The following is a 26,058-nucleotide window of genomic DNA, read 5'->3' as shown; positions in this document are numbered from 1 at the left end:
TGCGAGATTGTAGCCAATCAGTAGCTAATTTCCGTCTCTAGTCCCAGGCAAAGGTAGGTGAAGTGTCTTGCCCAAGGACACAACGACAGTACACACTCCAAGCAGGATTCGAACCGGCCACCTTCAGGTTGCCAGCCGAACACTTAGCCCATTGTGCCATCTGTCGTCATGAGTTTGGTTACCAGGGGGTGTGTCCCAACAGAATGCCGCTCTGTTCCTTGCCACAGGTATGTTGACAGAGCACTTCTGGCGCAGTGATGGCACTATGACTGAGCCTCTCATCGTAATGGAGGCTTGCCAGGAATTCCAGAACAGACGGGATGTTCATAGATCTGAGGATGATGCTATTGTTGTGACAGTACTTTCCCCATTTCTTGATGTACACCAAGTACTGTTTTTTGGTGGACTGTCTGTGGGCCGCTGAAATAATATCCACTGTTCGGTCCGTCAGTCCCAGGTGTAGTAGAGGTGCTTTCAAACTCTACAAATTAATAGGTTTGTATAATTATGACATGAGTGACTTTCCCTTGTTACAGGATGAACCTGTAAATTAGGTCTATGATGGATGGTGATGCATGGTTCTAATACCATGTCGAGTATCACCGGGAACCATGCTTGAGTAGGCCAATCGGGTACTATCAAAATACCAGACGCAGAGTCTTGCTGTATTTTCCTTAATACCCGACTGATGAGGCAGAAAGGAGGGAATGCATAAATAAACAATTTCCCTCAATGCAGCGAAAATGCATCTGTTGCCGCTGCCCCAGGGCCTGGTTCCCATGAAACATAATTCGATAACTGGTGATTGAGCCTGGATGCGAATAGATCGATATCTGGTATTCCATACCGTGCTGTAATTTCAGCAAATACATTTTTATCCAACATCCATTCAGTGTTTTCATTGAATTTGCGTGACCTGGTGTCTGCCACTAAATTTAGTTTACCTGGTAAGTAGGTAGCTGATATCCAAATATCTCTCTGGATACACCATTGCCAAATTATGTTGGCCAGATTGTCACATGATGTCGATTTGTTTCCACCCATATGGTTGATATATGCTACCACGGTGGTGTTGTCAATTTGGAGTCTAACATGCTAGTGATATAACCCAGAACAATATGACTTAAGGCCATGGAATGCACTTAACATCTCCAGGTAGTTTATGCCCAGTGTTTGTAATAATGATGCCTCCTGTGCATTCCATCTCCCTCCACAGCTGGAGATTGAATTGGTAGCACCCCAACCAAGTGCACTGGCATCAGTTTGTAGTACCATAGATGGGTTGCTGATAATGATTGGATTGGAACAATGCCTAATGTTATCTTCCCACCATTTTAGTTCCATTATGGCTTCTGTTGGTAGCTTCATTGGTCTGTCAAAATGACCACCATTAATTTTGAGTGCTCGTATTTTCGCCCTCTGTAAATTTCGATAATGTAAAGGTCCGAATTGTGTGGCAGGAAACGCAGCCACTATTTTGCCAATTATTCTTGCTACCAGTCTGATGGGTGGTTTAGTGATGTCAATGATTTTGCTGCAAGCCTCTATTAAGGCTGTAACCTTTTCTTTCGGCAAAGTCACTGACATGTGAACTGAGTTAATGGTGAACCCCAGATAATCCTTTGTGGTTGAAGGCGTTAATTTAGATTTAACTGGATGGATGATAAACCCCAGTGTTTTAAATAATTGTTTTGTGGCTGTTACCGCTTGTTTAGCCAATTCCAAAGTTTTGCCCACAATAAGTATGTCATCTAGATATGCCATTACCATGTGTTTTTGTTTCCGCAGAAACGCTAGGGCTGGTTTCAACATTTTAGTGAACAGCCTGGGGGCTGATGTTATACCATTAGGTAGTGCCCTGTACTGCCAGTGCTGACCCATCCAGTTGAATTTTAAATAACATTTGTGGTGACCTCTTATGGGTACTGTATAGTAAGCATCTTTTAAATCGATGCTTGCCATGTAGTAACCTTTGAAAATCAATTGCTTAGCAGTAACAAAGGTTTCCATCTTGAAATGAATATATTGTACGAAAGTATTCAAATTAGTCAAATCGATGATGATGCGGCAACCACCATCTTTCTTGTTTTTGATAAAGACATTGGACACAAATTCCTGTGATTCGTGTTGGGTTTTCTCAATTACTCCTTTTTTATAAAGCCGCTGTAGTTCAGCATGTGCTTTTGATTTTTCTTTGCCTGTAAGAACGAACATTCGGTTCGGTACATGCTGAACTGGAGGGCTATGTTTTTGTATAAATTCTATGGTATAACCCTGGATACTACTTAAAATATAAGTGTCGGTAGTTAACTTATTCCATGCATCCAGATAGAAGTGTAATCTCCCACCAACCTCCATGCTCCCTTCAATTCGTAAGGAACCAAACCCACCTACCTCCTTGGTTACCAGTGGTAGGTTTGTTACTTTTTCGGCATCCTCCGTGGACGTTGAGGCGCCGGTGTCTGGGTCTCTAGTTGGGTTGGTGTTGAGGGTTTGCGCATTTTCCAGGAAGGCCGGTCTGGGCCATGGCCTAAAAAAGACCGATGTTGAGTGTTCCTGGCCTTCGAGCTTTCACCAGTTTGTCTTGGCCGACTGGTGGGTGCGTAGGGGTGCTGTTTCTGGCCAAAGTAGTTTTTGGACGCTGCTTTAATGAGTCCCAGGGTTTTAGCCTCTTTGTCAAGTTATTTTACCTGTTTGGATAAGTCCCCTCCAAATAGTAGTATTGGTGGTTTGGAGGTTCCAGGTTTGCAGAGGCCTGCAAATTTGGAGTCTAAAGCCGGTTGGATGGCACTCTTCCTAATACTATTTAACTCGCATTGGGAGTTGCAAAATAAAGCCAGTGCATCTTGGTGATCTTGTGTCATGTCTTGTTCGTTCAATGTGCGGGCGAAAGCCGTAATTCCCGCTGTTAGGACTTTCAGAACTTTTTGTATTTTCAAGTCCCTGGCTCTGATTGATGCCCCGACATGTTTCCAAATACACTGGTTGACACTGGGAACATTTAGTGATTTGCAGTTCCCTGGTGGTAAGTGTCTTGCTGTGGTGTCCAATAATGCCTGTCCTTGTAGCTGGTTGAATGACATGTAGTCAATACTTGCAGCTATTTTGGGCTCCAGGTTTTGGCCAGTTTGGTCGGGTTGAATAAACTGGGACACCATATCCAATAGGTTTTCTTGCACCCCATGCACACTAGGGGTATGTTCTGCACCCCTCTTCAGGGTCAGCCCAGAATTGACCCCCCGTACTCCCCTCTGATGAGGGAGAAACACTGTGCAGCCCCACAAGAGGTACTGCTTTAGGACTTACTAGCTGCCCACTGTGACTAGGCTCCCTCTCCCGCAGCCTGCCACTTTGGAGTATTTGCTCCAACAGCCGCTCCAAATGGCTCCTATGCTCTCGGGCACAGGCCACTCGCGGCTGCTCCTGTTCCCCCAGCCGCTCCAACCGGCTCCAATGCTCACGGGCACTGACCGCTCGCGGCTGCTCCTGAGGCCGCTCCAACCGGCCCCAATGCTCACGGGCACTGGCCGCTCGCGGCTGTTCAAAGTCGGACTCATCGGAGTCAACGACTCTGTCTGTTTTTTGCTTCGCTTTACCGCCCGGCCGTGGTGTTGATTTGGCCGGTGCGGGAGCGAAGCCGGGCACAGCTGTTCCCATTACGGGAGATTGGCGTGCCGTTGGCTGCTGCTGGAAGCCCGCAACTCCGCGGTTCTCCCACGCCAGCTTTTTCGCAGCCTTCTTGTTTCTCGTGGATCTGTCCATGCCTCCACCTGTAAAGTAAGTGGAAATAACGCAGAGTCTCCTTACCTGCTGTTCCCGGCTTTTAAATTCTGCCGCTAAGGGGAACGTCATTCCCCCTGCTGTGACTCGTTGCAATGCGTGTAGCGATATGACACGCATGCGTCCTAGCGGGGTTCTTCACGTAGTCACTCACGTGACTCCGAAGTAAAATCATTCATAGCATTCTTCTGCACTGAAATAGTTTGAACTGATGCAGTGCCTACAATTCTCATTGAAAGTTATTGAAAATCGTGATAGTATTAACAATCACATTTACCGCTTGTTAGATTGTGTGAATGGTCTCAAATTGCATTATGAACTAAAAATCTCTGATTTAAGTTTATTTCACTGGCGTGGTTCAACCATGGTGGGGCAGAGAGCCAATGGGCTCCAGCAGGGCAGGGGAGGGAGGCCAGGTTTCACTGGTACAATCTGTTCGGCAAATCCTAAATCTGATTCAAATCTTTATGAAGGAATAGCAGGGACTGGAAAAAGTCCACTATGTCATTAGTTCAGTTTAGTTCAGTTTAGATACACAGCGTGTAAACAGGCTCTTTGGCCCATCGGGTCCATGCCGACCAGTGATGACCTCATACGCTAGCGTTATCCTACACATTTGTGACAATTTACAATCTTTCCTGAAGCCAATAAACCTACAAACCTGCATGTCTTTGCTGTGTGGGAGGAAACCGGCGCACCCGGGGAAAAACCTCGCAGGTCGCGGGGAGAACGTACAAACTCTCCAGACAGCACCCGTAATCAGGATCGAACCTGGGTCTCTGGCGCTGTAAGGCAGCAACTCTACCGCTGTGCCCCCAATCGGATAAAACATATTTTAAACAGATTTATAACAATTAGGTATTTATTTACTTTAAAACTCCAAAATAAATGTAGTACAATAAATGAAACCTAATGTTCATGTCTTGGACTAGGTCCTTTTAGTGAAATATACTGTTTAAAAAATGGGTGGGTTAGATTTGAAGCATTTGCACTGTTTAACTTTTGAGTTTGATTTGTGTCCATCCAAACAGATTATTGGAAAGAGAGCCTGCTCTCTGTCAGCCTAGGTTTAGCTGCCGTGTACACTCGGGTACACTTGCACGCATGACATCTAGTCTATATTCTCGTGCAATATATTTGTTCTGCCTGACCTTTCCTCGCAAAGACACAGTTGTCGCCTAACTTTTTCCGGACAGTTGCTGCATACATTCCCCCCCCTTGCAACCACAGTGAGTATGGAACACGCTGCCAGGGGTGGTGGTGGAGGCAGATCCGATAGAGGTGTTTAAGAGGCATGTGAGTAACAAAGTGCCCCTGTCGAGATTCTGTTATTTGTGTGTTGGTCTCTCTGTGCTCAGTTCCCCTTCTGTGAAATATCTCACCCATCCACCCCCAACCACACCAAAAATAAATAAAATATGTAGAGTTATTCTTCAATAATACTCCAAGAAAATGGCACCACCGATTTAAAAACAAAGTGGTCCACAATTAACAAACCAGCTCCAACCCAAAGTTGTCTGGTGTTGTTATTGGCTGTGGACACACCTTCCTTTCCGTAGCTGTTTGTTGAAGGCTTTTGCTTCACTCAGACTAATATTTTTTTGGCTCACAGCACCAGAGGCCCGGGTTCAATCACGACCACGGGTGCTGACTGTATGGAATTTGTACGTTCTCCCAGTGACGGCGTGGGTTTTTTCCCGATATCTTCGGTTCCCTCCAACATTCCAAAGACGTACAGATATGTAGGTCAATTGGCTTGGCATAAGTATAAATTGGCCCTAGTGTGCGTAGGATAGTGTTAATGTGTGGGGATCACTGGGCGGCACAGACGCGGTGGGCCTGAGGGCCTGTTCCTCAGCTGTATCTCTAACCTCAACTACACTAAACTGAGATGTGCAGGGCAAATTGAAACATTTATTCTTATTGAAACATATCAGATTATTATTGAAACATATAAGATTTTTAAGGGTTTGGACACGCTAGAGGGAGGAAACGTTCCCGATGTTGGGGGAGCCCAGAACCAGTGGTCACCGTTTAAGAATAAGGGGTAAGCCATTTAGAACGGAGATGAGGAAACACATAGGGCTAGATAGGGCTCTTAAAAATAGCGGAGTCAGGGGATATGGGGAGAAGGCAGGAACGGGGTACTGATTGGGGATGATCAGCCATGATCACATTGAATGGCGGTGCTGGCTCGAAGGGCCGAATGGCCTACTCCTGCACCTATTGTCTATTGTCTATTGTCCAATTTTTCACACAGAGGCTAATGGGTGCTTGAATCGTGCTGCCGGGGGTGGTGGTGGAGGTAGATATGATAGTGGTGTTTAAGAGGCTTTATGATGGACACACGGAAATGCAGGGAATGGAGGAATATAGATCTAGTGCAAGCAGAGGAGATTAGTTTATCGAAGCATCCTGCTCAACATGGACATTGTGGGCAAAGGGCCTGTTCCTGTGTTATACTATTCCGTGTTAGTCAAGGCAGCCTTGATTTCAGGACCAGTTTATTTATTTTTAAATTTTTTATTAGAAGCAATTGTAGAAGAATAAAACAATCGGCATAACAATTATACAATTATTGTACAGCTTCATTTTTAACCTTATAACCTACATTTTTAAAAAAAGAAAAAAGAAAAGAAAAGGAAAACAAGGAAAATAAAAAAAAGAATGAAGAGATAAAATAGAAAAGAGCAGGAAAAAGACCCCTATACCAAAGCAGTGCAGAAGAAAGACAAATAAATAAGAAATCCATGTCTTAAGAAATTGATCTGTTTTTTCCACCAAGACAAGCCTAATGTTTTCCAAGTGTAGTGAATCGAACATGTCTATAATCCACATCTTCACCGACCAGTTTATGGACTAGTTTATTATCAAAAACATTTCATTTCTTTAACCGTTAGTCAATGTGATATTCTTGGAACAAAACACAAAGTGCTGGAGGAACTCGGCAGGTCAGGTAGCATCTTCTACAGACTAATGGAGAAGTAATAATAATAATAATACATTTTATTCGCGGGCGCCTTTCAAAGTCTCAAGGACACCTTACAGAAATTAACAAGAGAGAAAAAACATATAGTCGGAGTAAAATAAATAATAAGGACATCACCAATACACAAATTAAAGACAGAATTCGCTCCAAAGACAAAAAATCAAAAACACAATGTGAAGTGGGGGAGGAAGCTGGAAAAGAGAGGAGGGGGGCAGGACAAAGCCTGGCAAGTGATAGGTGGATACAGGTGAGGGAGGGGGGAGGTCAATTGGCAGATGGGTTGAGAGCGAGACAAGGGATAGAGGTGAAAAGGACAAGAAGCAACTGGACTTTCTTGTACCTCCTGTTATTGAGATATTAACTTGTCTGAGTTTCTCTCACACTGATGGATGGACGAGGCATTTTAGTTTAGTTTACTTTATTGTCCCGTGTACTGAGGTACAGTGAAAAGCTTTCTGTTGCATGCTATCCAGTCAGCAGCAAGATTACAAACAAGTTCCCTGCAAGATAAAGGGAATATCTCCAGCATCTCCTGTGTTTTGTTGCTTTGTTTACCTCCACTTAGGTTGCTTTGACTAAATGTTGCCTCTGTTATTTTTCTGTGACATTACAGAGTGGTCTTCAAAGCTTTTTTGAAAGTCCATCTGTATACTTCAACACTGCTAACTTCACAGTGTACATCCATGCCGCAGGCCACCATTGGGGGGTTCTTGGTGTATTTATATTTCTCACGCTCTGAGCTTCCAGAGATAGAGGCAAAGATCTACAGCAAGCTCAAATATTATGGATGCTAAATCTTGTTTAGACCGATTGTTTAGATTTGGGATCTGACCACTCTCCAAAGGAGTGGTCAGATCCCACGAGGCAATTTACCTGTGCCTACATGGTGCATTGCAGGCGGCATGCAATGTTTATTCTACTTGCAAACTAAGGTTGTAGAGGGAACTCAATTAGAATGATTTATTGCTAGAGAGAGCAGCATGGTGGCGCAGTGGTAGAGCTACTGCCTTACAATGCCTGAGACCCGGGTTCGATCCAGACTTGTCTGTATGGAGGTTTGTACGTTCTCCCCGTGACTTGCGTGGGTTTTCTCCGAGATCTTTGGTTTCCTCCCACACTCCAAAGACATACAGGTTTGTGAGCCAAATGCACACAGGTGGGACTAGTGTGGATGGGGCATGTTGGTTGATTCCCGTTTCCACACTGTATGGCTCCGTGACTCAATAATAGATTGTTCTGATAATGTTTCAGACAATAGTCAGATGAAGGGTCCAAACTCAAGACATCATCTATCCATTCCTTGCAGAGATGCCGCCTGACCCGCTGAGTTACTCCAGCACTTTCTGTTCAATGAGAGATTCCAGCATCTGCAGTTCCTTGTGGCTCATCTGTTTTCATTAAGTTGTGATTCTGTTTCTTTTGATCTGCGTTTTTCTTGAAGGTGTGGAACTATTGCTGGAATTTCTCCATGAACGTCCCGCACCAGGGATCTCAACAGAGAGTGCAGCATTGGAGAGAGTGTTACAAAAGTCTGCCGTCACACTAGCCCGCTTAAGCAGGGAGCCAAATGTCTGCAGCATTGCCTCCAGTCTGAACTGTAAGAACAACCTCCCTTGAGAAAATATATCATTAGATATCCTCCACTGCATTGGTACTAGGTTGACTTTGTAGTTCACGGGATGGCGATTGATGCAATGGGTATATTTGCAAAATATCTTTGTAAAAGCGATTGATCAAATCCTCAGAAACATTTAATATTGAACCAAGTAGACAAGGTGTAATTATATATACTCAATAAGCCCATGTTTCTACCCTAATCCACAAATAAATGTTGACTGTGTTTTCAAACTGAAGAAGGGTCCCGACCTGAACCGTCACAATGGACAATAGACAATAGGTGCAGGAGTAGGCCATTTGGCCCTTCCGAGCCAGCACCGCCATTCAACGTGATCATGGCTGATCATCCCCAATCAGTACCCCGTTTCTGCCTTCTCCCCATATCCCCTGACTCCGCTATTTTTAAGAGCCTTGAAAGCATCCAGAGAACCTGCCTTCACCGCCCTCTGAGGCAGAGAATTCCACACTCACCACTCTCTGTGAGAAAAAGTGTTTCCTCGTCTCCGTTCTAAATGGCTTACTCCTTACTCTTAAACTGTGGCCCCTGGTTCTGGACTCCCCCAACATCGGGAACATGTTTCCTGCCTCTAGTGTGTCCAAGCCCTTAACAATCCTATATGTTTCAATGAGATTTCCTCTCATCCTTCTAAACTCCAGAGTGTACAAGCCCAGCTGCTCCATTCTCTCAGCATATGACAGTCCCGCCATCCCGAGAATTAATCTTGTAAACCTACGCTGCACTCCCTCAATAGCAAGAATGTCCTTCCTCAAATTAGGGGACCAAAACTGCACACAATACTCCAGGTGTGGTCTCACTAGGGCTCTGTACAACTATCCATGTCCTCCTGTCACCTATCCATGTCCTCCAGAGATGGTGCCTGACCCACTGAGTTACTCCAGCACTCTGTCTCTTCTTTTTTTATACTAGCTGTTCTTCTCAGTACTGAAAACAAGGATTATTTTCTTATATCAGGCACCTTGATGAACTTTATTCAGATAAGAAAAGTTTATCTTATCCATTTGCTGGGTGTCCTTGCAGGCGGCCTCATGATTTACATCTTTTTCTAATTGACACCGAGCATTTCTCCAGCATCTAATTGCTTCTTCCAAGTGAGACTGCTTGCTTGACGTAGAAACAAGGAACTGCAGATGCTGGTTTACAAATAAAGACACAAAGCACTGGAGTAACATCTCTGGCCTTTATCCAACCGTCTGCATATGAAAACATCCCCTCACCTATAATCTGCCAGGCTTTATCCTGCCCCTCCTCTCTTCCATCTTTCTCTTCCCCCCCCCCCCCCCAAAATCAGTCTAAACAAGGGTCCCGACCTAAAACGTCACCTATTCATGTTCTGCAGAGTGACAGAAAAAGCTGGAGTAACTCAATGGGTCAGACAGCTTTCTGGAGAAAAGGAACTGCCGATGTTTCGGATCGAGACCCCTCTTCAGACTGCAGAGATGTTGCCTGACCTGTTGAGTTTAGGGCCTGTCCCACTTACGTGTCCTTGGCATGCAAATTACGCGACCTCGTGGTCGCGTTGAGGCGCAAGAGCATCGTACGGCCGCACGGGGCCGGTCCCACTGAGAAGCGCGGAGGGGTATGTAGTTGTGCGCGACATCGCGCGTGGCTCCGAAATTTTTGTAGTGAACGAAATCTTCGCGCGCCAACGGCCTGTCGTGAAACTTACGGCCAAAGTGGGACAGGCCCAGGACCCTGGCGCGACGCAACGTCTCACCTTCAACAGCAGCAGAAGCAGGCAAACGATCGCCGAACTCGGCCTGGGGCTCACGGCCGTTGCGGTCATGATCCGCCCCCACTTCTACTCCCAGAGCGGGGCCAAGAAAATTGAAGATAGACACAAAATGCAGGAGTAACTCAGCGGGACTGGCAGCATCTCTGGAGAGAAGCAATGGGTGACGTTTCAGGTCAAGACCCTTCTTTCAGACTGAAGAAGGGTCCCGACACGAAACATCACCCATTGCTTCTCTCCAGAGATGCTGCCGGTCCTGCTTAGTTACTCCAGCTTTGTGTCCATCTTCAAATGACATCACGCGATCCAGACAGCTGTGCGTACGCATGTAATCACGCCCGACCTTCGCTGGACCGTCGCGGCTCAACGCGACCATGAGGTCACGTAATTGGCGTGCCAAGGACACGTAAGTGGGACAGGCCCTTTACTCTAGTACTTGTCTCCCTGCTTACTCCACTTGCATGCTGCTGTGAGCTGACAACTCCATTTTAACCACAGATCCCAGGGTTTTAACTGAGGAGTCTGTTTAACCCTTACATTGCACGAGGATCATAATTGATCAACATTAAAAATCCAAACCTAATATATCAAATGAGTTGAAAATATAATGTTGATTATTACACTTAGTTTGTACGTATTTTCACACAGTTCTCCACCAAAGATCTTAAGATTTTCTGTTTATCTGACACCCAGGTATTCCCCGCCTGATTGAACTCTGTCGGTCACCCTCTGAGAGGAATAATAATGATTCAGTACTAGTCGCTTGCTTGGTAAGTGATTGCTTTTATATTTCCTTTATTTTGTGGCATTTGTAGCTATTTATAGGCAACGGAATAGTTCTAAACTTTATTTGCAAAAATCATGCCCACAGATTAATCTAGTCCATTTAAAGTACTCATGGAATGTCATAGACCTGTACAGCACAGGAGCAGGCCCTTCAGCCCACAATGTCCGTGTTGAACACGATGCCAAGAGAATCTAATCCTCTGCCTGCACGTGGTCCATAGTCCATCATTCCTTGATATATCATTTCATAGCTTTATTCAAAAAATGAGTTTTAGTTGGCTTTATATTTACCAAGCTTGTAATTTAGAATTTAGCAAGAACAAAATGTTGATGTAAATGGGAAATTCAAATGTTTCGAAATGAAATGTGATAGGTTATATTTGTAGTGATTTTGTATGATTTTTATTGAGAGACTAATGTTATTGCAAATATAGATTAACAGGAGAGCAAATGATACTGCCCATTAGGCTTTTTCTCTTAATAATTTTATAATAATTGCAAATCCTATATTCCCCCTCCACCGTCTTCAAAGCCCCGTGAACATTTTTATTTTCTAATTAGCCAGGACTAGCTCCCAGACCCTAAAGAACAAAAAAAATCTATTTTCTGAACAGAAATTGCCAAAGGTTGCTTAACATCACTCTCCTGGCATTGAACACAAAGCCCAAACATGACATTGCAAAGTTACCCACACTTTATACCTTTACTTAATAATTGATGCTGATTGTAAAGCATCATTACACTATTATTGTTTGTTTTATGTGTGTGTGTGTGTGTCTGTGTCTCTGTGTGTGTGTGTGTGTGTGTCTGTGTCTCTGTGTGTGTGTGTGTGTGTGTGTGTCTCTGTGTGTGTGTGTGTGTGTGTGTGTGTGTGTGTGTGTGTGTGTGTGTGTGTGTGTGTGTCTGTGTCTGTGTGTGTGTGTGTGTGTGTGTGTGTGTGTGTGTGTGTCTGTGTCTGTGTCTGTGTGTGTGTGTGTGTGTCTGTGTCTGTGTGTGTGTGTGTGTGTGTGTGTGTCTGTCTGTGTCTGTGTCTGTGTGTGTGTGTGTGTGTGTGTGTGTGTGTGTGTGTGTGTGTGTCTGTGTGTGTGTGTGTGTGTCTGTGTCTGTGTGTGTGTGTGTGTGTGTGTGTAGTAAATAAGAAAATAACATAGTAAATGAGAAAAACAGTTCAGTGTGTGTGTGTATAAACTGTGTATTATACACACACGCTGAACTTTTTTCTTGTTTACTATATTGTTTACAGAGTACTATGTTTACATACACTTTGGTGCTGCTGCAAGTAAGAACTTAATTGTTCTGTCTAGGTATATGACAATAAAACACTCTTGACTTGAGTTTAGAGCGCTGGTGCATTGTGCTGTGGCTAAATTTTATTTCACTGAAGTCAATGGAAGGGAACTCTGCACACTGAGGACTTTGTGCTGGAGTTTAAGTACAGCGCACAGCTCCTTCCACAGACACAGGTTTTTTTGCAGTCTGTGGTATAATTTTAGGTGAACCACAAATCTTAAAAGTCAAGTTAATGTTCTGAAGCACATAGAAGAAACTGACAAGTCATGTTATCATGAGAATATATTGCAATTTTACATAAAGCATAAACGGGCCTTTAAGGCCCGTTTATGCTTTATGTAAAATTGCAATATATTAAATTAAAAACATTCTGTTTTTAACAACTTTGGACTGTATTCATACAAGATGGTGCCTGGAACACACTGCCAGGGATGGTGGTGGTGGCAGATACCATAGTGGTATTTAAGGGGCTTTTAGGTGGGCACATGGATATGGATGGAATGGAGGGACTTGGATCACTTGCAGGCAGAGGAGGTTAGTTTAATTGGGCCTCACGGTCAGCACGGACATTGTGGCTGAAGGGCCTGTTCCCGTGCTGCTCTGTCCTGCGTTCTCATAAGGTCATAAGAAATAGTAGAATTAGGCCATTCGGCTCATCAAATCTACTTTGCCATGGCTGATCATGGGTGATCTATCTCTCCCTCCTATCCCCATTCTCCTGCCTTCTCCCCATAACCTCCGACACCGGTACTAATCAACAATCTATCTATCACTGCCTTAAAAATATCCACTGACGTGGCCTCCACAGCCTTCTAATCAACTCACTCTTCAGATCAAATCAATTTACATTTTACAATAAATAATGAAAGACAATTTAAGCTTTGGGAAGAGCTTGCATTGGTGGTGAAGTTCTCTCGTGTGCTTGCGCTTCAGTGACTCCCCTGATATGCCAATATAATATTTTCTGAAGCATCGCTTTCTGTTTATTTTAGGCTGCATTACGGAAGCTGGCGCTGGCCAGCCCTCAGTGCATTGAAGACTCGGACTACCAGCAGTTGGTGAAGCCCCGGCTTGTCGATTCCTTCTTGCTTTGCTCAAATATGGAGGAAAGTTTTGTCTGAAAGCGACTTGGCGAATCGTGCGATTAATGCTGAGGGAACGTCATAGGGTGTGGAAACAGGCCCTTCGGCCCAACTTGCCCACACTGGACAACATGTATCAGCTACACTAGTCATAGAGTCATAGAGTGATACAGTGTGGAAACAGGCCCTTCAGCCCACCTTACCCACACCAGCCAACATGTCCCAGCTACACTCGTCCCACCTGCCTGCGTTTGGTCCATATCCCTCCAAAACTGTCCTATCCATGTACCTGTGTAGGAAGGATCTGCAGATGCTGGTTTAAACCGCAGGTAGACACAAGATGCTGGAGTAACTCAGCGGGACAGGCAACATTTCTGGAGAGAAGTAATGGATGACGTTTCGTGTCTGAAGATGGGTCTCGACCTGAAACATCACCCATTTTCCTCCAGAGATGCTGCCTGTCCTGCTGAGTTCCTCCAGCATTTTGTTTCTATCTACCCTAACTATTTCTTAAAAGTGGGGATAGTCCCTGCCTCAACTACCTCCCCTGGCAGCTTTGTCCATACAACCACCACCCTTTGAGTGAACGTGCTGGGTTTCAACAGCCTTCTTCATGAACAAAAAACACAATGCTTCATAATATCGAATATCCTCAGAGAGGTGGTTTGTTGTAAAATTCCATCCAATGGCTTAGTACCACAGTGCATGGCCTAATCTTTAACCCAGACCTCAGTTTATATCCAAATGTTAGAAAGCACTTATTTCCGTATATATTTATTAGCTGGGGACTATATTTACCAGGGTCTCTGCATGAATCTTTATTGTCAGTGACACAGTTGAACTGTAGAGGCTAATGAGTGGCGGACCTTTGATCAGCTGAGATCCAGTCCAGGTCCCTTCTATTGAATCTCAATGAACAAGTCAACAATGACTCTCTTGTAACTGCGACTGGAGAGGTCTACTTTCTTAAAGACGACCACAATGACTCTGAGCTCTCTTCCCAAGACGTGGGAGACAAGGTTGTGAATTTGTGACTGAAGCTCTCCTGCACCAGAGTTTCAGAATCTCGACAGGACTACAACTACTCGTGTGGTCTCGGTTGACATATGACCTTCTCGATGCCTTGTTTAGCCCTTGAGTGGGTTTGAGAATGGATGGGATAGTTTGTCATGGAACAGTCAAGGATATGTGTCAAGTACTGACCTGCACTATATTTTCCTTTTGGACGGCAATTAAAATTGAACAACAAGGCTGAAGTTGAGATGACCAATGATTTGACAAACAAGTATAGATTTTAATACTGAGCTTCAATGTGTACCTCACCAATTGTATGTCTACATTCAGTGAAGTGAGGTAGGTTTGATGTCCATTTCACATGACCCATTTCAATTTACACCCTGAATGGTTGGGAAACGAAGAAGCTGGCAGCACAAAGACTTTCATTACAGCTCTCCAAATGGATTCCCCATTTAGTCTCATCTCCCTTTTATTGTTACTGGATTCAAATGTTTATTCAAGTTGCTTTTGAAACTATTATGATTTCTGCTTCTGCCACAAGTAGTGCATTCCACGCCCAAAGAATTTTACTTATAATTAATAAACACAAAAAGACAGCTCCACGACATATTATTTCAGAGACGGGCAAGAACTGAAGGGTCACTTTCACAGGAATGCTGAGAGAATACCAAGTGGACAATGTGGGAAACCTGTATCAGGCTCAACTAAATATATTGAGATAATATTGTCAGGTAATTGTGAATAAAAAAGTTGTAACAAGAAAAACATTGTGTATTTTGAATTAATCTTTTATGAGTTGAACTTGAATTTTTTGCTCTTTTTATTTATGTTTAAATTGGACAGAATTATATTTATGTTTACTTAATCATTTAACATTGATCTCTCTCTTGAATGTTCTTGGCAACTCAGTCATACAGCATGGAAACAGGCCCTTCGGCCCAACTCATCCATGCCGAACAAGAATGCCCATTTAACCTAGTCCCAGATGCAGGAAAAATGTTCCTGATGTTGGGGGAGTCCAGAACCAGGGGTCACAGTTTAAGAATAAGGGGTAGGCCATTTAAGGGGCTGTCCCACTGCGGCAACCTAATCTGCGAGTTTAGAAGAGTTTGCCCTCGACTCAAACTTGCAGCATGGTTGACATGTGGTCCTGGAACTCTCCTTCATGCTCGAGGGAAGGTCCCGGATACTCGCGGCCTCAGCAAGGTCGCGGAAATTCTTTCAGCATATTGAAAAATTTTCCGCAAGTAAAAGTTGGTCGGCATGGTTCTTTTTAACTCATAGTGCAGTGGAGTGGGGTCGCTATTTAATTACAGGCAGTCGAGGGCAGCCGTAAATAATCTCCTTTGCTGACCGGGCATTTTAATTGGCTCATTGGAGTTTTCAGGACTAAGGAAAACCTTAGGTTAAATGCCCGCTAACGTGCGTGAAGCGTGAAGTCCCTCGATGCCAGGGGTTTTAGATGCTTTCTGATGCTTGAGCCTTATTTTGGAGCATTTTTGCACCAAATTTATGACCAATATTTCAGAAATTAACAGGAACTTGAGAGGTAGCTTTTTCACACAAAGGGTGCTGGGTGTATGTAACGAGCTGCCAGAGGAGGTAGTTAAGGCTGGGACTATCCTACTGTTCAAGTGACATTTGGACACGTACATGGATAGGACAGATTTAGATGGATATATGGGCCAAACGCGTGTGAGTGGGACTAGTGTAGATGGGACATGTCGGTCGGTGTTGGCAAGTTGGGCTGAAGGGCCTGTTTCCACACTGCATCATTCTATGACTAAAAAGTGAAGAAGAAAAATGAATGTAGATAAGTAGAGCAGATTTGAAAGAGGAGTGAAATGTAAAGGCAGAGAGAGGTTTATGGGTGGAAAGGAACATAGGAAAGGAGGGAGGAGAGTGGGCTTGGGCAGATGGGTGAAGGGAAAATAGTCACAAAGTGCTGGAGTAACTCAGTGGGTCAGGCAGCATCTGCAGAGAATATGAATAGGCGACGTTTCACAGAGTGCTGGAGTAACTCAGCGAGTCAGGCAGCATCTGTGGAGAACATGGGTAGGTGACATGTCACAGAGTGCTGGAGTAAATCAGTAGGTCAGGCAGCATCTCTGGAGAAATGGTATAGATTATAGTTCGGGTCAAGACCGTTCTTCAGTAATATTCATGATGTGACATGCATAGACATTCCTGAATGTTACCCAAACCATCGTGAGCTACTTTGTTACGGTGCTTGCCCTCTCCTATAACGTCTCTGCTGCCTTGGGTGATGCAGGACAGGAGACAAGCTTTGGGACATGGTGTGAAGCTGTTGCCGTCTGTCCCAGCATGGTAAAAACCTGGATGGAGTGGATTTGGAGAGGATGTTTCCACTAGTGGGAGAGTCTAGGACCAGTGGCCACAGCCTCAGAATTAAAAGACATTCCTTTAGGAAGGAGATGAGCAGGAATTTCTTAAGTCAGAGGGTGGTGAACTGTGGAATTCATTGCCACAGACAGCTGTGGAGGTCAAGTCAATGGACATTTTTCGGGAGGAGATTGATAGATTCTTGATTGATACGGGTGTTAGAGGTAATGGGGAGAAGACAGGAGAATGAGAGGGAAAGATAGAGTCATAGAGTGATACAGTGTGGAAACAGGCCCTTCGGCCCAGCATGTCCCATCTGCACTAGTCCCACCTGCCCACGTTTGATCCATATCCCTCCGAACCTGTTCTATCCATGTACCTGTCTAACTGTTTCTTAAATGTTGCAATAGACCCTGCCTCAACTACCTCCTCTGGCAGCTTGTTCCATACACCTACCACCCTTTGTGTGAAAAACATACCCCACAGATTCCTATTAAATCTTTTGCCCTTCACCTTAAACTTATGTCCTCTGCTCCTCGATTCACTTACTCTGGGCAAAAGACTCAACCATATCTATTCAAATCATGATTTTATACACCTCTATTAGATCATCCCTCATCATCCTGTGCTCCATGAAATAGTCCCAGCCCACTCAACCTCTCCCTATAGCTCTGGCTCTCTAGTCCTGGCAACATCCTCATAAATCTTCACTGTACCCTTTCCAGTTTGATGACATATTTCCTATAACATGGTGCCCAGAACTGAACACAATACTCTGAATGCGGCCTCACCAACTTCTTATGCAACTGCAACATGACCCCCCAACTTCTATACTCAGCCTAGCCCGCTGAGTTACTCCAGCACTCTGTGAAACGTCACAGAACAGGGCAAGATTAGAGAGGCAGAGGGGTGTAAAATGAGGGTAGAAGCAATAGGTAGCAAGGTGAAAGGTAAAATTGGCAGGCAGACAAATCCAGGTCAAAAATCAAAAAGGGCCGCTTTTGAACATAATTGTATAAGGGGTAAGAGTGTTGTAAAAACAAGCCTGATGGCTTTGTGTCTTAATGCAAGGAGCATTCGTACTAAGGTGGATGAGTTGAATGTGCAGATAGTTATTAATGAATATGATATAGTAGGGATCACGGAGACATGGCTCCAGGGTGACCAAGGCTGGGAGCTGAACATCCAGGGATATTCAATATTCAGGAGCGATAGACAGAAAGGAAAAGGAGGTAGGGTAGCATTGCTGGTTAGAGAGGAGATTAACGCAATAGAAAGGAAGGACATTAGCTTGGAGGATGTGGAATCAATATGGGTAGAGCTGCGAAACGCTAAGGGGCAGAAAACGCTAGTGGGAGTTGTGTACAGGCCACCTAACAGTAGTAGTGGAGTTGGGGATGGCATCAAACAGGAAATTAGAAATGCGTGCAACAAAGGTAAAACAATTATAATGGGTGACTTCAATACATATAGATCGGGTGAATCAAATTGGCAGGGGTGCTGAGGAAGAGGATTTCTTGGAATGTATGCGGGATAGTTTTCTAAGCCAACATGTAGAGGAACCAACGAGAGAGCAGGCTATTCTAGACTGGGTAATGAGTAATGAGGAAGGGTTAGTTAGCAGTCTTGTTGTGCGTGGCCCCTTGGGCAAGAGTGACCATAATATGGTTGAGTTCTTCATTAGGATGGATAGTGACATTGTTAATTCAGAAACAAGGGTCCTGAACTTAAAGAAATGTGACTTTGAGGGTATGAGACGTGAATTGGCCAAGATAGACTGGCAAATGATTCTTAAAGGGTTGACGGTGGATATGCAATGGAAGGCATTTAAAAACTGCATGGATGAACTACAACAATTGTTCATCCCAGTTTGGCAAAAGAATAAATCAGGGAAGGTAGTGCATCCATGGATAACAAGGGAAATCAGGGATAGTGTCAAAACAAAAGATGAAGTGTACAAATTATCCAGAAAAAGCAGCCTACCAGAGGACTGGGAGAAATTCAGAGTCCAGCAGAGGAGGACAAAAGGCTTAATTAGGAAAGGGAAAATAGATTATGAAAGAAAACTGGCAGGGAACATAAAAATTGACTGCAAAAGTTTTTATAGATATGTGAAGAGGAAAAGATTAGTTAAAACAAATGTAGGACCCTTGCAGTCAGAAACAGGCAAATTGATCATGGGGAACAAGGACATGGCAGACCAATTGAATAACTACTTTGGTTCTGTCTTCACTAAGGAAGACATAAATAATCTGCCGGAAATAGCAAGGGACCGGGGGTCAAATGAGATGGAGGAACTGAGTGAAATCCAGGTTAACCGGGAAGTGGTGTTAGGCAAATTGAATGGATTAAAGGCCGATAAATCCCCAGGGCCAGATAAGTTGCTTCCCAGAGTACTTAAGGAAGTAATGGATGCATTAGTGATAATTTTTCGAAACTCTTTAAATTCTGGTGTAGTTCCTGAGGACTGGAGGGTAGCTAATGTAACCCCACTTTTTAAAAAGGGAGGGAGAGAGAAAACTGGGAATTACAGACCAGTTAGTATAACATCGGTGGTGGGGAAAATTCTGGAGTCAGTTATTAAAGATGGGATAGCAGCACATTTGGAAAGTGGTGAATTCATTGGACAAAGTCAGCATGTATTTGTGAAAGGTAAATCATGTCTGACGAATCTTATAGAATTTTACGAGGATGTAACTAGTAGAGTGGATCAGGGAGAACCAGTGGATGTGTTATATCTAGACTTTCAAAAGGCTTTCGACAAGGTCCCACATAACAGATTAATATACAAACTTAAAGCACACGGTATTGGGGGTTCAGTATTGATGTGGATAGAGAACTGGCCGGCAGACAGGAAGCAAAGAGTAGGAGTAAACGGGTCCTTTTCAGAATAGCAGGCAGTGACTAGTGGGGTACCGCAAGGCTCAGTGCTGAGACCCCAGCTATTTACAATATATATTAATGATCTGGATTTGGGAATTGAATGCAACATCTCCAAGTTTGCGGATGACACGAAGCTGGGGGGCAGTGTTAGCTGTGAGGAGGATGCTAGGAGGCTGCAAGGTGACTTGGATAGGTTGGGTGAGTGGGCAAATGCATGGCAGATGCAGTATAATGTGGATAAATTTGAGGTTATCCACTTTGGTGGCAAAAACAGGAAAGTAGACTTTTATCTGAATGGTGGCTGATTAGGAAAAGGGGAGATGCAACGAGACCTGGGTGTCATGGTACACCAGTCAGTGAAAGTAGGAATGCAGGTGCAGCAGGCAGTGAAGAAAGCAAATGGTATGTTAGCATTCATAGCAAAAGGATTTGAGTATAAGAGCAGGGAGGTTCTACTGCAGTTGTACAGGGTCTTGGTGAGACCACACCTGGAGTATTGCGTACAGTTTTGGTCTCCAAATCTGAGGAAATACATTCTTGCCATAGAGGAAGTACAGAGAAGGTTCACCAGACTGATTCCTGGGATGGCAGGACTTTCATATGAAGAAAGACTGGATATACTCGGCTTGTACACGCTAGAATTTAGAAGATTGAGGGGGGATCTTATAGAAACTTACAAAATTCTTAAGGGGTTGGACAGGTTAGATGCAGGAAGATTATTCCCGATGTTGGGGAAGTCCAGAACTAGGGGTCACAGTTTAAGGATAAGAGGGAAGTATTTTAGGACCGAGATGAGAAAATTATTTTTTACACAGAGAGTGGTGAATCTGTGGAATTCTCTGCCACAGAAGGTAGTTGAGGCCAGTTCATTGGCTATATTTAAGAGGGAGTTAGATGTGGCCCTTGTGGCTAAAGGGATCAGGGGGTATGGAGAGAAGGCAGGGATGGGATACTGAGTTGGATGATCAGCCATGATCATATCGAATGGCGGTGCAGGCTCGAAGGGCCGAATGGCCTACTCCTGCACCTATTTTCTATGTTTCTATATTTCTATTAGCAAGTTTGCTGATGATACAGAAGTGAGTGGTTTTGCAGATAGTGAAGATGGTTGTGAAAGATTGCAGCAGGATCTGGATCAATTAGCCAGGTGGGCAGAGGAATGGTTGATGGTTGCATGGTTCCTTGAAGGTCGTGTCGCAGGTATATCAGGTGGTCAAAACGTATTTTGGCACTTTGGCCTTCATCAGTCAGAGTATTGAGTATAGAAGTTGGGAGGTCATGTTGCAGTTGTATAAGACTTTGGTGAGGCCGCATTTAGAATATTGTGTTCAGTTCTGGGCACCATGTTATAGGAAAGATGTCAAACTGAAAAGAGTACAGAGATCCCCATCCTGGATCAGTCCAAGCAAGGTTGTGTCATCCGCAAACTTGAGAAGCTTGACAGAGGTGTCTGTGGAGGTGCAGTCATTGGTGTGGCGAGAGTAGAGGAGAGGGGAGAGTGGGTGTGAAGTGGTTGGGTGGGGTGGGAAAGGATCCACTCTTTTCATTACTGGAGTCTTGCCTTAAGTAGGTGTGAAGTGCTGAATGGGAAGGAGAGTGTGCAGGGCCCATTCTTTGCAGACTGGGGTCCGGCTGTGTTTGTTGGGGAGGGGGTTTCAGGGTTACGTTTCTGATTTTCAAACGTGCAGTAAAACTCATTCAGGTCGTTTGTCAGCTGACGATTGTCCAAAGAGCGGGGGGCTTTCCTCTTATAGCTGGTGATTTCTTGCATGCCCTTCCAAACTGAAGAAGAGTCATTAGCTGAGAACTTGCTCCTCAACTTCTCAGAGTACCTTTCCTTGGCAGCTCTGATTCCTCTTCTCAGCTCTTTATCGATTAGGCACTCCGGAAGTGGCGGCGCTGGGAACGGCTGCGGCACGGCTGCAGTCCGTTTGTCTTTACTTTTTGTGTTGTTTTTTTTTGTTTTGTCTAGTTGCGTTTTTGGTTTTTAGGTTGTGTTTATGTGGGGGGGGGGGGTTGAAACGGGGTTTGCTGTCTCTCCCTTGGGGGGAATACGACTTTATCGTCTTATCCCCCCTCTCTGCCTCCGTCTGCGCTGAGGCCTAATGGCGGAGCTGGCGACCTCGGGACTGGAGGCAGCCTGTCAGGACTCGCCCTGGGCTCGCTCCTGTGAGGGCGGCCCAGCTCGGGGCTGGAACTGCGCTCCCGTGAGGACGGCCTGGTGAGGGGCCGAGACTCTCCCATGAGGGGCTGTGGCACTCCCGTCGGAGTGGCCCAGCCCGAGGGAGGAACGGCACTCCCGTCGGAGTGGCCCAGCCCGAGGGAGGAACGGCACTCCCGTCGGAGTGGCCCAGCCCGAGGGAGGAACGGCACTCACGTGAGGGCGATCCGGCTCGGGGCTGGAACGGTGCTCCGGTGGCTGGGACGGCGTTCTGGCGGCGGTGACCTGAGTCCTGGGTTCAGCCGCGGGCCAGCGGCTGCGTACGCTGGACTGGAGGGCGGCAGCTTCGACCATCCCGGGCCACGGTGTTTGAGCCGGCCCATTCGCGGGGTTCGGTGAGCCGCGGGACTGTTGTGCCATCGCCCGGTGGGGAATCGCCTCAGCGCAGAGGGAGAAGAGGAGGGTAGAGACAGTAACCCTAAGATTTTTTGCCTCCACCACAGTGAGGAGGTGCTTGGAGGATACACTCTGGTGGATGTTAATTTGTGTTTAGTGTTGTTTATTATTGTATGATTGTATGTATGACTGCAGGCACAAAATTTTGTTCAGACCGTAAGGTCTGAATGACAATAAAGGCATTCAATTCAATTCAATTCAATCAATCAATTCAATCTTTTAACTCTTTAATGATTAGGCTATCAACTTGACGCATATTTGCCCCCAACCCCCCCCCCCCCCCCCCCCCTTCCCCCCGATCTTGAAATTGAAATGTTACATCTGTATATAATGATCCCATTAAAATGTGTATTTATGTCACAAACTATGGAATTCATATTTTTCAGTATTGTTATCAAGGAAAAGAAAGCAGTTCCAATTGTTTGATATTATTTGATATTGCTTAATATTATTCATATGGAGGAGAAAATATAATAGCTCTAAAACCTACCTTAAATTTGCAATCTCACTAATGACAATCCCCCTTTCCCTCCCCCCCTCATCTCTCTCTCCCCTCCCTTCCCCTCTCACTCTCTCCCTCCCCCTCTCACATCCCCCCCTCTTTCGTGCGGGGGGCGAAGATGAAGGTGGCGCGGGCCCAGCGGGGGCCCAGCGGGCGGGGGGGATGAAGGTGGCGTGAACCCAGCGGTGGTGGCGGGGGCACAGCGGGGGTCAGTGGGGGTGGTGTGGGCCCAGCGGGGGTGGCGTGGGCCGAGCGGTGGTCAGCGAGGGTGGCGTGGATACAGCGAGGGTCAGCGGAGGTGGCGTGGGCACAGCGGGGGTGGTGTGGGCCAGCAGGGGTGGCATGGGCCAGCAGGAGTGGCGGGGCCCACAGGGGGTGACCAGGGGGGCGTGCCAGCGGAAACAGAGGGGCGGGGTGGGTGGAAAGCGGGGAACAACGGGGGGGGGGCGTGGGACCGGGGTGGGGGAGGGGGGACCCAGCGGGGGTCGTGGAGGGGTGGCGTGGAACACAGAGGGGGGGGAGTGGGGGCCAGACGGGGGTGGAGGGGACCAGCGGGGTGGCATGCAAGCGGGCTCCCTGTGTCGGGGTGGCGTGGGCCACCAGTTTTGTGGTTTTGGTGGCATGAGCCAGCGGAGGTGCGCATGAGCCCAGCGGGGGTGGCGTGGGCCCAGCGGGGGTGGTGTGGGGGGAAGATGGCTTGGGCCCCGGCGGCGGGGGGAGGCGAGGGGAGCGGGCTCCGCCGCAGCAGTGTCTGGTGTTGTGGTTACAGCCGTTGGGTTCAGGTCCAGCCACTCTTGCCCATTGACGGGAGAACAGAGAACTCGCTGTTTCCAAAGTGGAAACGCTGATTTTTTCCCCCAGTTTTTTTTTTTTTTCTCGATTTATTTATTTTTTGGTGATTTTTTCTTAGGCGGGTGAAAAAGGGGGGGTGCGGTCGCACCCAACGCACCCCCCCTTCGGACGGCCATGACACTGTGCAGCCGTCTTTTACCTTCCTCTTCATCGCGGGTGTGAATTTTCAGACAGCGCTCCCCCGCTTTCCCTGGCCCCCGCCTTTGCCATGTGTTTGTGTGTGTGCGGTCGGTTGATCCAGATCGCGGTTTCATCGCTGACGGTCGATCCTGCTTGAGGTTTTCCAGGCGAGTGCCCTCGAGCTTGAAGGCCCGAAGACACTCTTCTGAACTCGAGGATTAGGTCTCCGCAGTGGGACAAGCCCCTTTAGGGCTGAGATGAGGAAAACCTTTTTTCACCCAGAGAGTTGTGAATCTGTCGAATTCTCTGCCACAGATGGCAGTGGAGGCCAACTCACTGGAAGTTTTCAAGAGAGAGTTAGATTTAGCTCTTAGGGCTAAGGGAATCAAGGGATATGGGGAAAAAGCAGGAACGGGGTACTGATTTTAGATGAGCCATGATCATATTGAATATTAGTATGGCTCGGAGGGCCAAATGGCCTACTCCGGCACCTATTTTTTATGTTTCTATATTTCTATTTACCTGCATTTGGACCATGTCCCTCTAAACCTTTCTTAACCATGTGTCTGACCAATTGTCTATTAATTATTGTAGCTGTTATTGTTATTATCTGGTTGCTCATTCCATATACCCATCATTCAGTGTGAAAAAATTGCATATCCATGTACATATCTAAGAGCCTCTTTTAGGCTACGATCAATGATTAGTGTTGTTCAGTGTTCAGGAAGCTGCTGGTTGCTGGACGGTCTTAGAACATAGAACAGTACAGCATAGCAACAGTCCCTTTTCGGCCCACAATGCCTGTGTCGAACAAAATGTCAAACTAAACTAATCTCATCTGCCTGCCCATGATCCATATCCCTCCATTCCCTGCATAGTTGTTGCAGCACAGTGGCGCAGCGGTAGAGTTGCTGCCTCACAGTGCCAGAGACCCGGGTTCCATCCTGACTAGTGGTGCTGCCTGTATCGAGTTTGCACGTTCTCCCTGTAACCATGTAGGTTTTCTCCGGGTTCTCCAGTTTCCTCCCAAACTCCAAAGACACACTCCAAAGATGGAGGTTAATTGGCGTTGGTAAAATTGTATTTTCTTAAAGTTGAAAGAACATTTCCTTTAAACTTTACCCCTCGCATCTAAAGCTATGCCGTCTGGTCTATGACATTTCCGCTTTGGGGATAAACGTTCTGCCTGTCCACCCTGCCCATGCCTCTCTTAATTTTATATACTTCCAGTCGAACATTGCCAGAAAGTGTGTAAAGGGCCTGTCCCACTGTACAAGCTAATTCAAGAGCTCTTCCGAGTTTCCCCTGATTCAAACTCAGAGAATTACGGTAATAGCTGCTCGTAGGTACTCAGGGCTCTCGTGGACATTTTTCAACATGTTGAAAAATCTTCACGAGTCTTCAAAAGCTTACCGCATTTCCCGAGTACCTGCCATTAGCGTTACGAGCCGCTAAGAGACGTGCGGAGCTCCGACGTACCCGCTACGTACATTCTACGTGCTTACCACAAGTTTTTTTTTAACTTGGGAGAGCTCTTGAATTACCTCGTACAGTGCGACAGGCCCTTAATACTCAAAGAATCTTCAACGAAAAACATTTCATGTAACAGATCATGAGCACTTTTAAAAATGTCCTTGACTACCACAGTTGGAGGCTTTTGCTGCTATTTTTTTTATTGTTTATGTTATGTTGCTAATTTTCACTAACATTTGGTATGGGTTCATGTCTGTGCCATAAATGTGACAAGGAAGTTTAATTCTCTCCTGCGTTTGGAAAAAGTGATTAAACACTGTGGCAGTGCTTTCCAAAAGGACTGTGACCTAAATGTTGTACAGAGCCCTCGTGAGACCACACCTGGAGTATTGTGTGCAGTTTTGGTCCCCTAATTTGAGGAAGGACATTCTTGCTATTGAGGGAGTGCAACGTAGGTTTACAAGGTTAATTCCCGGGATGGCGGGACTGTCATATGCTGCGAGAATGGAGCGGCTGGGCTTGTACACTCTGGAGTTTAGAAGGATGAGGGGGATCTCATTGAAACATATAAGATTATTAAGGGCTTGGACACGCTAGAGGCAGGAAACATGTTCCTGATGTTGGAATGGTGGAATGGTGGAAAGGGGAGGTGAAGCTACAAAGAAGGCTTCATTTAAGGGGAAATATTTGAAGATTGGAGCTAAGTTGTGTGGTACAGGTGGGAATCTAATTGATAATTCATTAAAGCAGAGCTCTAAAAACAAATGTCTAATTTCATACAAATTGGTTTTCTGTTTTGTTTTGCAACCCATGCCAACAGGGATGTAATGTTGAGGCTCTATAAGGCGCTGGTAAGGCCGCATTTGGAATATTGTGAGCAATTTTGGACACCATATCTGAGGAATGATGTGCTGACTCTGGAAAGGGTCCAGAGGAGGTTTACAAGAATCATCCCA

The 26,058-nt window shown here is 45.6% G+C and overlaps 1 protein-coding gene across 1 annotated transcript in view; it reads left to right on the top strand.

Moving 5' to 3' along the window:
- insc (INSC spindle orientation adaptor protein) overlaps window positions 1-13,415 on the top strand; it is a 216,735-nt gene extending 203,320 nt beyond the window's left edge. The window contains exons 10-12 of the mRNA XM_033038498.1: window positions 8,211-8,366; window positions 10,831-10,907; window positions 13,206-13,415. Coding sequence (XP_032894389.1) covers window positions 8,211-8,366; window positions 10,831-10,907; window positions 13,206-13,334 — 362 coding nt within the window. The 3' untranslated portion in view covers window positions 13,335-13,415. The remainder of the gene's footprint in view (window positions 1-8,210; window positions 8,367-10,830; window positions 10,908-13,205) is intronic.
- The last annotated feature ends 12,643 nt before the right edge of the window (window positions 13,416-26,058 follow it).

The sequence above is a fragment of the Amblyraja radiata genome, chromosome 20 (assembly GCF_010909765.2).
Source record: "Amblyraja radiata isolate CabotCenter1 chromosome 20, sAmbRad1.1.pri, whole genome shotgun sequence".
Lineage (NCBI taxonomy): Eukaryota > Metazoa > Chordata > Chondrichthyes > Rajiformes > Rajidae > Amblyraja > Amblyraja radiata.
Note: the sequence above shows the minus strand (reverse complement) of the source record. Positions and strands in the feature narration are given on the sequence as shown.